The sequence below is a fragment of the Urtica dioica genome, chromosome 3 (assembly GCF_054948205.1).
Source record: "Urtica dioica subsp. dioica isolate 48M chromosome 3, U.dioica_male_clone48M_v1_H2, whole genome shotgun sequence".
In the NCBI taxonomy this organism is placed as follows: Eukaryota; Viridiplantae; Streptophyta; class Magnoliopsida; order Rosales; family Urticaceae; genus Urtica; species Urtica dioica.
Genome location: NC_142758.1, coordinates 49,061,457 through 49,079,125, shown reverse-complemented (window position 1 = coordinate 49,079,125; position 17,669 = coordinate 49,061,457). Strand labels below are relative to the sequence as shown.

At 32.0% G+C, this 17,669-nt stretch overlaps 1 protein-coding gene across 1 annotated transcript; it reads left to right on the top strand.

The window, feature by feature from the left end:
* Positions 1 to 9,693: 9,693 nt before the first annotated feature.
* LGT8 (glucosyl transferase family 8) lies at positions 9,694 to 11,316 on the top strand. The gene has a single exon (XM_089609063.1). It carries the CDS (start codon positions 9,993 to 9,995, stop codon positions 11,142 to 11,144), a length of 1,152 nt encoding a protein of 383 aa, XP_089465189.1. The 5' UTR covers positions 9,694 to 9,992; the 3' UTR covers positions 11,145 to 11,316.
* The last annotated feature ends 6,353 nt before the right edge of the window (positions 11,317 to 17,669 follow it).

Below are 17,669 nucleotides of genomic sequence, written 5' to 3'. Positions count from 1 at the left end.
GACTTGTGTATGGTCGTTGCTGGGGTTTTATTAATATCTTGATCAGAAGGTAGATACAAGTAGGGTTTGTAAAAACTCTTTCACTTCCTCGGACCCTTTTTAATATTTGGGAATTTATAAATAAATAAAACATCATTGCTCTATGATATTGACAAGAACTTGAGTACTCTCTGAAAACCTACCGTCATTTTTGTGTTTACGACTTTAAGTTTAAAATACTTGCATGTATAACCCATTTTTTTTTTAATTACTCTTAGTATATGTACAATCAGGTCAATGTAGGTCGTTTCTACGACCATCCAAAATCAAGTTTTTTGAACTGCCGATGTTAATCGTGTTGTTTTGTCTTGTGGATTTTTTTTTCTCAATTTTTTTTTTTTTTAAGCACATCTTAGCTGTAAGTGGAGATTGAACCCATAGAATTACTATCTAAACAATGTTAGGTTAGGTGCCACATTTTTTCTCAATTGTTTGTAGGTCAATATATCACTAAAACAACGATATATTTATGCTTTTGAATATTTAAAATTTAACATAAATATATTTACAATTATCTTTATATTCTAACTCTATTCTGCAAGATATTCATTTTAATCGGTTACAACTTTTTTGTCGATATATAATTTTATCCTCGTCAGTTTTGCAATCTGGGACTATTAATTTATAAGCACACTCTCAGGTCTCAGCTAATGCATTTTGAAACCTACAACTTAAAGCAATTAAGGCGATGAATCATAGCTCAGTAACGTAATTTTAATTAACTAACAACGGGCAGTGTAGCTCATCAATCAAATAAAATAAATGTAACTTGTAAAATAGTTACAGTTTTGTCGTTTATATTGCAAAATTGTCGTAAAATTTATAAATGAACCTTAAAGGATATAAACACACCCTTCATTAATTAATTATTACAACAGAAAAGGAAAAATAAAATAAAATAAATACTTAAAAAAGCACGAGGTCCTTCTCTAAATTCCAAAAAAAATCAGAAAACATTAAAAAAAAAAAAAAAAAAAAAAAAGAGGATCAATTTTTTTTTTCTTTCTCTTGAGCTGTTTCATATTTATTTTTATTTACAGAAGTTAATATAAATTAGTGTGTCAATAGATAACACAGAGTAATGTCAACTGTGTAATTTTTTTAATCAATAAACTATTTATGGTTTTTATGACTGTTAATATCAGACGCACAAATGAACGAAAAAAATAAATAAATAAACAATACGAAATCAATCACACAAACATTTAAAATAACTATTTATAAAGGTTTATATCGAATTAAAAAACATAAACATACATATAAATTTTTTTACACTTGACCGATGTCGATGTTGCCAAATACAACGATATTGGGATGTGACAGTCGCCGCGAGATTTGCCAACTCTAACTCCCCGTCTCTCTCGGATCCCACTTTGTACTTCAATTGTCTAAAAAATGAAGTAGAAACTCATCTTCATCAAATATCACACCATCATCAACATTTTTTATGCATGACAAACTGGATTACAGTTACTGAAAAGTTGGGAACGCAGAAACTGACAAAAGAGTAGTGTTTTTTGAGTGAAAACGGCCTAGTAAACAATACCCACATAGTGGTGTCTCATGATTTTAGCCAAAAACGAACGTTTAACCCCTCAAAAACGACCGTTTGTGTTCTGTCAGTTTTACTTAATTTCAGTTTTAATTTCGTTTGTTAATGTAATTTTAATTATATGTATTAATTTTTGCAGTTTTAGATTGTGTAAGATCTCAATATGCACTATGAATCTTGTTGACTTGTTTTCTGTTGGAGATTACGATGAAATGAAAAAAAAAAAAAAAAAAAAAAAAAAAACCTCTCTTTTCTCCTAAAATTCTCCATTCGTTTGAATCCTAGTATTCCTTGAATCAATAGGTCTTAGAAGCTATAATCTGACATTCGCAAGCGAATCAAGAGATCTATAGATTTATCCCATTTATTTTACATTTGTAATTTTTTTTAGGCCACCCCGCTACATCATTTTTCTAGTCTTGGAACCCATTTTTCGTCAAATTTTACCCATTTTACGAGAATGGCCTCAACGTTGCCACCACACAAGTCGCAATCCAATTCGATCCTTGCGCTAACAATGGAGAAAAAAAAAAGTGAATGCTAAAAGAATTCTCAAATGTCAATTCAAAAGTATCAAATATTAAAAAATTGATTAATTAATTAATTCTTGAAAAATTCGTGGAATTCGTTATTATTTTTTTTAAAACATAGCCAATTATGACATGGATCAAATTGGAATGATTTTTTTTTTTTTAATCAGAAAATGGTACGTTGTATTGTTTTTTCATTTATTGTTTAAGAGAGAAACCTTTTATTAATGAGAGGCTCAGTAGCCAAAGGAATCTCATCAAGCCAACACAAGTGTTTCTCATTCTAAAACGATTATTTTACCATCTTTATATTTGGCGTGGCTTAATTCGTCATGTTTATCGTTAACAAACGAGCATAATTCAAATTTGCGGAGAGTCGAATTTACTCTTGAAATTGAACCACTGACTTCAGCTCAACCACATTAAATAATTACCGACACTGATATGTGGTTATTCCATCAGATCTCTTCCAAACAAAAAAAAAATCTTTTATAATTTTCTTGTAATATTATTATGTGTTCTTTTAATTCAACGAATAAAAAAGCAGCGAGTCGGCAATAAAAGAGCAAGACTTTGAGTCTAAAACCTTGATATAATATTGATCATCGCTATTTATAAAAAACATCACATAACATGTGTCAATCCATTTTCTCGTCATGTTATTGATATTTGTAATCATGGCAGCGTGACAATTTTTATTTTATTTTTTTTAGCTGCTACGTACGTGGCGAGTACTTTCCTTATAAAATATCTAGCAGTGTTTGATTTGTATAGTGATATCTCAATGTACAATATATATATATATATATATATATATATATAGCTGTTATAGGTCACTGTCGAATTAATTTGAAATACATGTATAATAATACATATTAATTAGAGACATGTAATCGACTCACTGGAACTAGAAAACACTTGGTGCTTTTTTGTTTTGTTTTGTTTTGTATACACAATATATTGATATGTCACATGTTAACGGTCATAGTTATTTTCAAAAAAATAATTCAATTATTTATTTGTATACTATATGCAACGAAATTCACATGAACACCATGAGAAGCCCACTTGAAACCCGCCGATTTCACGGGCGATCCATCTATTTTCCAACTCCATTAAAAAAAAAATGTATATTTCATAAGTAAATATCCTAAATGATGCAAAAAAAAAAAAAAAAAGTAAATATCCTAATATTATTTACATGGCCGTGGGGACCGCTAATACTCTTCCAGCAGGAAGCCACGTGGCTACAGTGAATATTGCTGCTGATATTGCTTCAAAAGCTAAACTTGAAGAACTGGACGAGTTGTCACACAATCATGGTTTTAAATTTTGATGAATCTTTAACCAAATTATTTTATTTTTCTAAACTACGTAACTAAATTATTATATTGTTGTAATAAATAATAAGTAATGATTTTAAATATGTGTAATGACCAAGCACTAATTTTTAATACTTTATTTTGTATCCCATGACCCAAAGTGCACATTTGAGCTGGCATATTATTAGTAGCTAATATAACTTTTGTGGTGTACGTAATTGGAGTGGAGTTTCTGAGTTTCTAAGAATATAAACATAATTGATATTCTAACGGTAATTACACGGCTAAGCAATCTGCTTAAAAGAGACTAATCAACCATTGTGACCTCACTCACTAACCCCAAACAATTTTATTTTTATCTATACGCATGAATATTACCTATATTTGAACTCTATCTAGACTATTAGAATAAATAAATAGAAAGTTCCTTCTTCCTGATACTGTTCACGAAAGTGTAAGTTCAATTAAGGTAATCTTCAACGAATTTTTTTTTTTCATAATAAGGTATATTTAAAGTTTGAAAAGTACTTATTTTCTTTTGTGAATAATGCGGAATATATCAGAAAAAAAATGCTCCACTCTTATAAAACCGAAATTCCATTTCTTAATAGTCGGAAGCCTAAGTGAAATTCTGGCTTAATAGAAGTGAAATTTATGTATAAGTTGACCCATTTTGATACTTCAAAATAAAACATAATTTTAAGAGAAAATATTGGTGATATTTTTTTCAATAATATTCATAATCCCGCGATTATCATAACGACACGTCTTTCTTTATTAACGTCCATCTATTTAGCAACTAACAAGAGATGCTTATTGGATCTTTTCTTCAACACATTTTTTTTTTCTTCTTCCAAACATCCACGTGGCACTCAGAAGACGACAAAACACAACCGGTCCAACTGGCATTGCATTATCGTCGTTCTGCACCACTGTCAGGCACAGAGCATCCAAAGCACCTGTCAAACGACAATAAAAACATCCACTTGTATTTATTTTATTTTATTATTTATTTCCGAAACATATTTATAAATTAATACTAATTAACAAAAGCAATTTACTGTTTCATTCCCTTAACTTTTTTTAACCCACACGTGTGTGGTTAAAAATGCGACTAACTTTCTTCTGTTATTTGCAATATTTTATGTGGGGGACATTTTTTTCATAAGCCTTGCTTATTAGATCTCAAAAAATGTCAGATATCAAATTAGATTACGTAAACCAAAGAAAACATTCTGACCTTTTTTTAACAATATTTTTTTTGCAACAACTTGTTTCTATTTCAGAGCATATAATCACATGTCATTTCGCATCGGAACTTTGTAAAAAAGACTTGTATATTAAGACAAATTATGCTTTGGGTAAAATCTTTCTTCAAATCTTGCTTCCAAAAGTAGAGAGTTTGCTTTGGAATAATTAAATTTTGAGTTTTGCTTAATTTAATGCAAGTTGGTTCCCCAAATCTCTATCAAACCCCAAATCAACATGACAAGAATAATAAATGAGTAAGCCCTAAATTATTAAAGAGACAGCTACTTTTATCAGAAAATGTGACTGACCAATCAGACAATCATCAATATCTTCTTTGCATTTTTGTTGACGAGTGTACAATCTAATAAAAAATATGCAATTATTAATTATTTAAATTTAAAATAAGGCTTTTCTTCAACAAATTCAATGAATCGTTCATCATTTCATGACTATGCAACAGCCTTACAGGTAAGAGGCTATAATTAGACAATATACGACAATACGTTAGACTGTCACTGTTGCCGAAATAAATCACTTAGATTTTTCAGTTTCATGAAATGTGAGAAGCGACTAAAAGGTAGCTTTTTTAAATAAATAAAAAACGTGTTTTACTTTTACGATTATCCACGTTAAAATTAAAAATATCTTACTGAAATTTCAAAACCGATGGCCGTTGAAAAATATGGATTTGATTTTAATCCATATTATCGTTTCGTGATTTTTAATGCAGTTAAGTAAACGTCGTTGAATACTTGAATGACACATTTGCTGTATTTATTAGATAGCAAGAATTGTCTAAACGAGATACAGACCATTAGATAACTTAAATGAATTGTATATTTTAGATAGTTATATTTCATTTATAAATTTATTTATAAGTCATACAAACATTTAATAAAAAATTTACTAATAAATCATTATTTAAACTTTAATAATGAATTTAAGACTGTGACAACATAATCGGCTCTGCTTATTAGGATTACAAAGTTTGATTCCTATTTATCTTTTATGATAAATTTACAACTAAAAAGGTGGTCAAACTATTGAAAACATCGATATATAATGTGATTATGACGATGATCGACTCGCATTGTGGTTTACTCTATTATATGTCGTGCCTAGGCACAAAGCTATATAAATCGTCAAATTTAGGACATCAAAATTTAGAAACCTTAAATTAGTTTATATATGGGTTTAATCTTTATAATATCGGTATTTTAAAAGTATATATATTTATAAAGTATGATACCTTTTTAATGTCTAATTCATAATTTTTGTTTATAGTTTCAATATATATTAGGCCAGTTATGTTATTGGGAAGGTCATTTTGGGGGGTCTAAGTAATACAAGTATTGCATACAAGATATAATTTTCGAGGCTTTATGGTTTCGACAATTGTACTTATTAATATATTAAGGCCTCTAGATTCTTCGTGACATGTCTTATCGTCCTAATGACGGTAATAGATCTCGGTGGCCGATAAATATATCAAAACTCTCTTTCTCCCTCTCCCTCTCTCATACATGGCTTACAATCATTGGGCTCCATTTCGCATATTCAATTTGACGACTAATACTGATTGTCACAGCTCGCGAGCGTAAACTCTTCATGGCTCGATAATTCAATTCTTTTGGTTAAGGAGAATCATTTTTTGCGAGACGATTATGACGAGAATGAAGAAACGACCTTTTATTAGTGCGTGTGGCTCCTCAACTCTGCCTCGTCTCAAACACGTGTGCTTTTTAAATGTTATTCTAAAAAACATCATTAACAAGCCCATAGGTGATCTACCATTTTTTTTTCCCAAGGAATCAACTTCTATAATAATAAACAATTGTAGTGATGAACCTATGTCATCATAGCACATTTACTCGACTATGGCATGAAACTAGAACAATTGACTTGGAACCCAATTCATCAAGGGGAGTTATATATATTATGTAAAGGAATAATAGTTAATGTCTCTTTCTTTTTATTCAAAACTATACAAAAAAAAAATTAAGAACGAAACTTAATAAGAAATATAAATGCGCGTTGTCTCCGAGAATCGTAAAATTTCAAGGAGAAATGTGAAGTAACTTCGAGTAAATAAATAGCATTTACTATTACCAACCACCATTCAATCTCAAAAGCATCGAAATGATATAGGAAAAAACAAACATATTTGATTAACCCTAATATATATTTTCCTACACAACGTATTCGTGTAAATTATATTGTTATTCATATAAATTTCCCTGACAAATATATTACGTAACATCTTTAAACTCTCTTCTATGCTCTATTATATTGCTCAACAATAAATTATTACGTGACGTGGTTTTCACCTTCTTAAAATGACACAACAACAAATTTTTATATAAAAAAATCCCATCTTAACTTTAAAAGAAGAAAAAACAAGCAGAAATATAGTAATTAGGAAAAGAAAAACGCACATAAATACACGCTTTGTCAATAAACAATAAACATACTAATATCGAAGACTATATCAAAGGAGAAAAAAAAACCTCTAAAAAACTAAATAATTAAATAACATTTTTGTATTACGGAAATCCAATTAAAAACAATTTAAGCATTGACAAATTAGAGTTTTCACGCGTACGTAGCGAGTATGTATTTGACTACACGCATATTAATGAACATAAAAAAAATACAAATAATTGACCGTTTAATTACCATTTATATTATTTTATCACCTTATTGCACGTATTCTTTCCGACTAATTTAATTTAGCGTCATCGTCGTTGGGGTTTGCTAGCGCGATATATTTTATTTTTATATTTTATGGTATGAAAGTATGAACTTCCAAATTCCAATACACCGAAATTACAAATTATAATTCATTGTTTAATTTAAATTTAGGGAAGTTAAATTAAACCAGAAAATTGAGTGGCCAAAATAGCGATCGTCCAGTAAGGCAAAAGAAAAAAAAAAGTGGCTGCACGTGATCACATGCCTTTTCTCTTCTCACACGTCACCATCACCGATTCCACATTCCAGCTGGCCATTTCCTTTTCACAGCTGGCATTTCACTACTGGAGGAAAAGAATATAAATATTTGTTTTATTCAGTATTTATTTTTTTATGAATTAAATTATCCTATAAAAATAAAAATAAAATGTTACTCATCATTCACAAAAGGAATATTTGGGGTGTTCTTCTAATTATATTCCAATACCAAAGAGGAAGGAAACCATGCTGCTGAGTTGTCACCTTATTCTTTGTCACTTATATCCGACGTGGCGATTTATTATTGGAGGAAAAAAACAAAAAAAACCTAAGAGGACAAAAGTGAAACAAGGAACCAAAAAAATAAAAATAAAAATACGTTTGGAAAACAAAAAAAAGTTGTTGTGCTTTTCTTCGTTGTAGTATTAACTTATTATTTAATAATATTATTATATGGTAGTTGGTTTTTCTTTTTCACTTGGGACATGATGATTTGATATGATCATATGAAAATAAGAATTTATAGGAAGAATGTGGTAGAGAGAGAGTAGTAGTAGTAGAAGCTTTCTTTCACCTAACTTCTATTTTTTTTTTGTTTAATTGTATTTATTGTGTATATAAGACATTGGTTAGTTAGTAATAGTGATAATAATGATTGTGATTAATTCATTTTTTTTTCCTATTGGAACTTTCTGTGAAAATGTAAAGATAGCATAAAGTTGCTATTAGTAAGTAAAGACGTTATAACTTATATTTAATGACGACCATTATATTTAATGACGTTATAACATACTTTTGTGAAAGGAAAAAAAAATATATAACTTCAAAATAAATAGATATAGCCACATGAAAATGTACTAGTCTAAGTTTAGTGTTGAAGTGGTCAATGTCCACTATATGTCACTATAATAAGTTTCATCCCTATTATTGTGAAATTTATTATTATGTATCTTTTGTTCGTTGAACTTGTGGTAATTACCATCATAACACGTATTTTACGCTTTAAGTCAATCCATGCTTCATTGGATTTAGACATACAATTTAAAATTCGTTGTCACAATATTGAGTAAATAATAGTAATTGCCGGTTTTTTACATTAGCATACATAACGTATTTTTGTAGGTAGTTTATTGGTTATAAATAAATAATAAGACGTTTGGTGAGGTTTCGAAAATTTTCGTTTATAACAAATAATTTAATATAAGAGTTGTTGAAGATAGTATTTATTAGTTTGCAACAAGATAGTACAAATATTAGTATAATAGTTAAAACATAGAAATATATTGCGAGATTATTTTAACACTCTGTTAATAATTACTAGGTACAATTTTTTTTTTTTTTTATAAAACTAGGTACAATTTTTTGTTCTTGTTCTTTTGTTGCTATAATATCTTTCAGAATCTACATTGATGTGCTGTTTTTTTTTTTTTTTTTTTTTAATTCAATAAGTAATAAAAGCTAACAAGTATCCCATAAATAAGTTTATGGAATTATTCAACTTTTATGAAGGGAAAATATGTTGTGACAACTAAAGTATTGTATCTATCAATAAAGAAATACCATATTCATATTGAGAAAATATACATATCATAAATAACGATCAATTCACGTATCAAGTTATAAATCAAATCATTGAATGTGTACAAAAAGTCTTGGTATAACATCCATTAGTATGTCTAAAATATTTAATGCGTTGTTTTAGGATGTGATATTAATACGTTATAAAAATTGTAATTCTGGCAAACGTAATTTGTTTTAAAACTAAAATACATTTTAAACAAAAATTCAAAATGGCTGTAATAACATTCATCAAATAGTATAAATAATGTCAAAACTCAAAGCTAATGCATATATTGGGAAAATAAAAAGATTAATAAAAAAAAAACTAAATATATTCATTCCTTGTTTACCAGCGGTTTTATCGCTTTACATTGTATAAAAACTCGGGTCTTCTTGGGTTTATTATTTAAAAAAAATATATATATTAGGACATTATTGTTTACGAATTACGAGTACAGATAGAGATTATTATTAAAATGGATAAAAGAAATGAAAGGAAGAGAAAATGGGAAAGAGACAGTAAAGAAGGGAATCCAATATCTGCAGTATTTATACGGAAATCCGACGAAATTTATTTCTCATCAACAAACCTCATAATAACACACACAGAGAGAAAGAGAAGAAAGAAAAAGAAAGAAGAGACTCCAAACAAAACGGTCTCTGTTTTCTTTCCTCTCTTCTCTCTCTCTCTCTCTCTCTCTCTAAAAGAAAGGAAAAGAAAAACGACATTACAAAAGTCGACCGACATTGTTTCTTTCTCTCTCAAGAAACGGAGTAGAAATCAGAAGAATGAGGATTCAAAGCGGCGTCGTTTTCCTCGCCGTTTCGGTCCTCATCGTCATCCTCTCAGCTTCTTTCTCGTCGGCGATCCGTACGCTCGTCGGCTCGGCTTCGGGTTCGGCTTCGCCGGAACCGATTCTTCCGCATTTCACGGAGGCGCCGGAGTACCGAAACGGCGCGGAGTGTCCCGCGGAAGCCTCGTCGCCGTCGTCGTCAATCTGCGATCCCTCGCTCATCCACGTGGCGATGACTCTCGACCGAGAGTACCTCCGCGGCTCAATCGCAGCCGTCCATTCGGTCCTCAAGCACGCCACGTGTCCGAACAGCGTGTTCCTCCACTTCATCGCGGCGGAGTTCGACCGCGCGAGTCCGAGAGACCTCGCGCGAGTGGTCCGGTCAACGTTCCCTTCGCTCCGATTCAAAATCTACATTTTCAGAGAAGACGCTGTGATAAACCTAATCTCTTCATCGATCCGAGAGGCTCTGGAGAATCCTCTGAACTACGCTCGGAATTACCTCGGCGATATCCTCGGTCCCTGCGTCGGACGCGTGATCTACCTCGACTCCGACCTCGTCCTCGTCGATGACGTGGCGAAGCTATGGCGGACGAAGCTTTCCGGCTCCAGAGTCATCGGAGCTCCGGAGTACTGTCACGCGAACTTCACGAAGTACTTCACCGACTCGTTCTGGTCCGATCCGACCTTGCCTAGGGTTTTCGCCTCCCGGAGACCTTGCTACTTCAACACCGGAGTCATGGTGATGGATCTCGATCGCTGGCGCGCCGGGAATTATCGCCGGAAAATCGAGGCGTGGATGGAGGTTCAGAGGAAGAAGCGGATCTACGACCTAGGCTCTCTTCCGCCGTTCTTGCTCGTCTTCGGCGGCGACGTGGAGGCGATCGACCACCGATGGAACCAGCACGGTCTCGGCGGCGATAATGTCCGGGGAAGTTGCCGGTCGCTTCATCCAGGTCCGGTGAGTCTCCTCCATTGGAGCGGCAAGGGAAAGCCGTGGGTTAGGCTTGACGATGGAAAGCCTTGTCCTCTCGACAGTCTCTGGGAGCCGTACGATCTGATCTTCAAGTCGACCCTCGGATCGTCTCCGGTTCCTTCGCCGGCGATTTCCGCCGGAGGGAGATCGTCGGCTTTCTCGATGCTATGATGATGATGGTGCTGAACCGATGATTCTTTTCCACATACATTCGTTTTCTTTTTTTTTTCCTTCTCTTTTTTGGTTAATTAATTACTTTACAACAGGGAATTAATTCTTTTTTTTATTTTCAAAATTTTATTTTATGTTGATGCTGTACAGACAGAGACTGGGAGTTCTTTTAGTTATTTTCTTGGGTTTCTTTGTAGTCACTCACAACATTTGATTATGATGATAAGAAAAAGAAAAAAAAAAAGGAAAAAAAAGCGCTTATAAATTTTACCACCAATAATCTCTTTGATTTTTGGGGAACATTTTGCACGAGAGATTTGATTGGAAATTTATTCTAGATTACATTATAATTTTTACACTCATTTTTTTTTTTTTGTCTTGAATCTTGATTTACCAAGAAAGTTCCAAAGCGTATAAAATAGAGATAGTAATAATAATATTGAGATTTATTTATTTTAGAAAATATAATATTGTTACTATTATTATTAATGTGTGATTGTGAATGAATGTCTTGACGTTGAAGTTCCAGCTAGCTAAGTGGGCTTCTTCACGGGGCTGCTTGACAAAAGTTGAGGGAGCCCATTGTCTCTCTGTTTCATTAGTTGTCAACCACTTTGTGGGTCCCACTTCTCAGAACATGTCAAATGTGATGACGTGGATATTTATTTGTTTATTTTGTGCATTTTCGGTTTTTTCTAGATTTTATTTTTATTATACTTTTTATATGTATCGTGTAAGCGATTAGAATTATATTTGGATTAAAATTTATGACGTTTAATTGGCATGATTCTCATGGCCACATACCCATGTAGTGCTAGTTTAGTCTTTAGTGGCAAGTACTTTCTCTATATTACTTTGCATTCATTAGTATTGGAAGATATTTGATTCTAAATGTACAATAATATCTTAAATATGTTTATTTGTTTACATGTAAACAGGGAAAAAGTCAGAAATCTAGATTAGGAGGGGTTAATTTACAACAAAAAATTTCAGAGGGGGTTGGTTTGTAAATTTTGAAGGTAAAAAAAATGTAAAAATAAAATAAAAAATAGGTAAAAAGCGCACAAATTTTTTGTGAGAGGGGGCTATAACCTCCGTGGAATGCACCTGATTTCGTGCCTGCGTAATATAAAAATATATATTTTGGGACATAAATACCCATAAACTTCAAATTTTGCTTGTTTTATGTCACAACTGACTCTATCTTTCTAAAAATAATTTCAACATCTTGAAACTTTCATAATTCATTGTCGTCATCATCTATCATCTTGCCAATTGCATATTATCAACCTTCATCGTCGATAATTTGAAGCCACCATCTAAATCGTAAGTTCCAAGTTATTTTTTGTTCTTTCCAAAATCAGATATTTAGTATATGATCCCATAATATTTAAAGATGAAAAATATAAAAACAAAATAAGTGCTATAGAGTAATAGTCATCAAATTCAACACTAAACATGTGTTGCATAGCGTAAGAGACTGTTTCTATGTGTGCTTCCAGTTATTCGAATTAGTAGAAAAGCAAACCCATTATATTTTATATTTGTTATTTTTTCCGCTTCACCAACCAATACGTAATATGATATATAAGCTTTGTAAATTAAATCATACTTTTTAATTTATCTATTTTATTGAACTTCAGTTGCATTGTATCTGCGCAATATGTGTCACGTATAGTATACAATTATATATAGGTGTTAGATGATCACGTACCAAAATCACTCTTGATATAAAAATACGAACAACTCTATTTTTTTTTTACCCTGGTTGGCCATTGGAAATAATAAATAATGATACGATTAGTAACCAAAAATCACTAAAAAAAACATCGCTATCATGCATATGATTATTTTGGGGAAATTGAGAACAATAATATCATTTATTTGACAATTACCACAAATCAACAAAAACTCAAAATTTGACATATATATTACTAAATCACTTATGTAAAGATTGTAATACCTTTAATGAAATATGTCATTTCGTAACACATATGTGACATTTTATCACAAAATTTTCCAAATTTATTTCAAATTCTGGTCGAAAGATAGAAGTGTCACGAAATCCTTTGATTTCCTAACTGATTCATCAAAGATATTACAGTTTTTGCACAAGTGATTTAGTAATAGATGTGTCAAATTTTAAATTTTGATAGATTTTTTATAATTGCCAAACAAATGGTATTATTCTTGTCAATTTCTCTTATTTAAGAGTAGCAATGACCACACTTGCATTTATATTTGTTTATAAAATAGGGAAAATTACAAAAATAACACTTTTTAAGTGTAATATTTCAAATCCTTTAAAAAATAACAATTTTTCAAACGGTAAACAATTTTTTTATAAATTAAATGGTAAACAGTTAATACTATCTCGGCCGTGTTCTAAAATATTTTATTACGAAAAATTAGAAGACTTTTTAAAATGTGCGAGTAATTTGTGTGTTTTCAAACTTTAGATATTCACTATCTTTATAAAAATGTAAACAATATATAGCATAAAAATAAGCATATATTCTAAAAAAAAATGCATGTAAATATCAAGAAAAACGACTTCTTATAACTTAAAAAGAAATACTATTTTCGCCAAAAATAAATATATTTTAATCACACTATTTTTTTTTAAAATTAGTTTTAAAATGACACTACCACATTGTAATTTTCACAAATTGCTTTTAGCACCATACGTAGAAAGTTGATAAAACCCACAAGTTCAATGACCTCGAATCATAATCAATCTCACACAAAATCGACTTTCTCACACGCACAACACACACACACACACACACACACACACACACACACACACACACACTAAAAAATTTCCTTGGTGTCTCCAAATCTCTCTCCGAAACCACAAAATTAAGATCATTGTTCATTAATTCTCATTTGTTACCGTCCTCACCCAGCATGCGAATCACCTGTAAATCGCAAACATGATTTGATTTTATACAAGAAATCAATTAACAAGAGAAATTGCCCCATTTGTTACTAATTTTATAATTTTTTCCCACTTTCCACCAAAACACTAATTTTTTCCAAAATGACATCATCTATGTCAACAATGTTGGTATCTATTTTTGCGCTTCACTATGAGATGTCAACATTGTTGACATAAATGTCAACAATGTTGACATCTCGGTGGCATTTTGGGAAAAATTAGTCTTTTGGTGGAAAGTGGGAAAAAATTATAAAATTGGTAACAAATGGAGCAATTTCTCTATTAAAAAATGTCAACAATATTGACATCTCGGTGGCATTTTGGGAATTAGTCTTTTGGTGGAAAGTGGGAAAAAATTATAAAATTGGTAACAAATGGAGCAATTTCTCTATTAACAATGTCAAATTCACGATAATTTGAAGGCATTTTAATCAGCTAATTAATTGATACTGAAATGCTAATATTGATATAGTGTATTCATATATATAAAAATTAAGAGCTAATGCCATCCGACTTTCTTTTTCTGTAGATTTTACTTTATCAATTACGTTATGGTTGATTGAATGGTAATGCTTAATATTTTACTTCCAGAAATGTAGGGTTTGCCAAGATCACTCATACTCAATTCATCTGCACTAAAAATATTCACTATGTGTAATTCATACTGTAAAACGACGATTTCATCTCCTTCAATGAAAAAGAAGTAATTCATAATCTTTATAAGCACTTGTATTCTTAATATGTATATTCATGTGTGGATTTGTCACCTAAGACGAGAGGCAATTGACACTAAACTTTTAAAAATTGTAACTTTTACTCTAAAAAGTTTAACATATTTTTTTTTTGCCAAAATTTATATGATTTTTCATATTCGCCCCGACTTGAATTTCTGGCTCCACGACTATCAACATGTAAGCATGATATTCTAGTTGGAGACTACAAAGGTCAGTTTGTATTTGATTAAAACAATATATACACTAAAATACCAACATGAAGAAATCAAAACGTGGATTAATGATAATTATTACCGAGTCGGGTAGCTTCTCCGAGGGATAGTTTGAGAAGGCGAAGAGCGTTTTGTGTGAGCCGAACATCAGTCTCAGTCTCATTCTCGTCCTCGGTCTCAGTCCATTCTCGTCCTCAGTCTCAGTCTCATATAACCTAGTTATGAGAACGCGAGTCTACTTAGGGAAATGAGCGTAAATAATATATGTATATATATAAACAAGGACGTGATCTGGGTAATAATATCAGCGGATCCTAAACCAAACTAGGAGAGGGTTTGGGGCTTATGAGAAAGAAATGTAAATTATAAATATAGGACGTGATCAGTGGCAGATCCAAACTCGGAAGGAGGGGGACCAAAACTGATTTTTTTTTTTTTTAAGCCCGAATTTTTTTTTGGGGGGTCAGGCCTTTTGAGGCCACCACCTGGGTCCGTCCCTGGACGTGATATAAATATGAGGAGATATAATATCATTATCACCGGATCCTAAAGAAAATCGGATGGATCTTCTTGTATTATAAATTTATTAATAATGACCCTTTACTTATTTATTTATTTCCTTATCATGGAAACGTACATTTATATTGTTGGTCATTCCCTTATTTAGCAAAAAAAATATTACGGTGATGCAGCTAAATAACCGATTTAAAGTTATGAATTTGCAAAACAGCCAAAATTTGTCTTAATTTAATGAAATAACAAAAATGAGCAATAATCTGGTTTCGAAAATTTTTTTGACCCCAAGATTAATTATTTTTTAAAATGATAAATTGCTTATAATAATCGTAAAAAAATTTAATCTTGGTTGTCAATTTTTTTTTTTTAAAACGTAAATTTGAATATTTTACTGAAAAGTTGAAACTTGTATATTTTGAACTTGCATATTTTGCTAATGAATAAGTTTCAAATGCCTGTTTTGTACAAGTTTTTCATACATTATTTATGCTCATTTCCCAAACACTCCCGTTCTCGCAGCTAGACTATATGAGATTTCCACTTTGGTAGCTTCTCAATATTATTTGTGTATTCGTTGAGAAAGATATGATCATGGAAAGGGTTGGTGTGGTCCAGTCCGCGAGCCTGAGGATCGCCGGAGCGAAGATCGGCGGCGGCTCAAGGTCCGCGCCGTGCAGTGTTGGGATGAGATCGAACTTCTCGTTCCCGGGGCTGGCTTTGACTTGTCGGCGGAGACAGAATATTCCGGCGACGATGAGATGGGTTCCCGATTCGGCTGATGACGAGGAAGCGTCAAGAGTGATAAGGGCGGCCAGGGAAGAAGCTCGGCGCTCGCGTTACCGATCCCTACTTGGAAAGAGCCAACAGACACGGTAATATATATATATATATATATATATATATATATATATTTTTTTTTTTATCATATCGTCATTACTATTAATCTGGAATTTAATTCAACCAATGAGGAGTTTGTTTGATGGTTGATGATCAGGATGTGACTGCAATTCGCAACACTTGCTTCTGGGCCTCCTTGAAAAAGACATATGGGCGTGGCGATCCGTGTTCTTGAATTTTTGGGTGTCGATCGCAACCATATCCGAACTCAGGCGAGCATTGAGTCACCCATAATAAAACTCTACTGTATACTATCAATATTATTAGATCTTGTATATATAATGCAGTCATGTTTCCCATATTGGCAGCTGATTCGCATGCTACGTGAGAACGTGACAAATGATCAAGATATCAACTATTCTTTTCGTATAGATATTAACTAGAATATTCCGAAAAATAAACGATCAAGATAAAATCTTCTTTTTTGAATTATAAATGGAGAGAGAGCCTTTCTCAATGGAGATTAATTTTTGGACTAGCCAGATATCATGAATTGGCTTAAATCAATACATTGATTTCACGTGTACAAATTTGTAAAATAAACCTAGGCTACCAACCATATGATTTTTTTTTTTCAATTTAATTTTACTTTCTTCTAATTATTCATGAGTCTCATACACAACGTAATAAGTTGCAAACTAGAAACAACATGTTACATCATAGTTCACTTTTTTCTTTTTAACTTGTATATATCCTTGGAGTAGTAAATACATAGTTGTGAAATTCTGCGAAGTTGAAAACGTCTGAGCTTGAATCACGCATGAGAAGCGATTTTTTTAGTTCTCTTGCACCTCGAAAATGTCTTAAAGTCACAGACAATAATACCGTAGGATACGACAAGCCTAAACTCGGATTGCACAAAGACGCAGTGAAATTCGAACATAGGCAAGAACGGTTTTCTGAAGAACGTGTTTTAGAGAGAGAAAGAGATGAAGATTGAAAACCAAGTGACGAATTCCAGAAACCCAGCGTGATTTATATAGGAATTCGTACATATTCGCGAAAGATAATGACGAACAGTCGTACGTGTTCATTTGAACGACAGTTATAGTTGCAAACGACACGATCGTTGGCCAAACGATTGTTCGTTTCAAACGACACAACTGTTCGTTCAAACGGACACTAAAAAATAACTATCGTGCCAGAGGACGCGACTGTTGGTAAGGCAACCGTCACGGCGAGAATCGTCGCGAAAGAGCCCGCGAACCGAGCCGTTTTGCCGGAC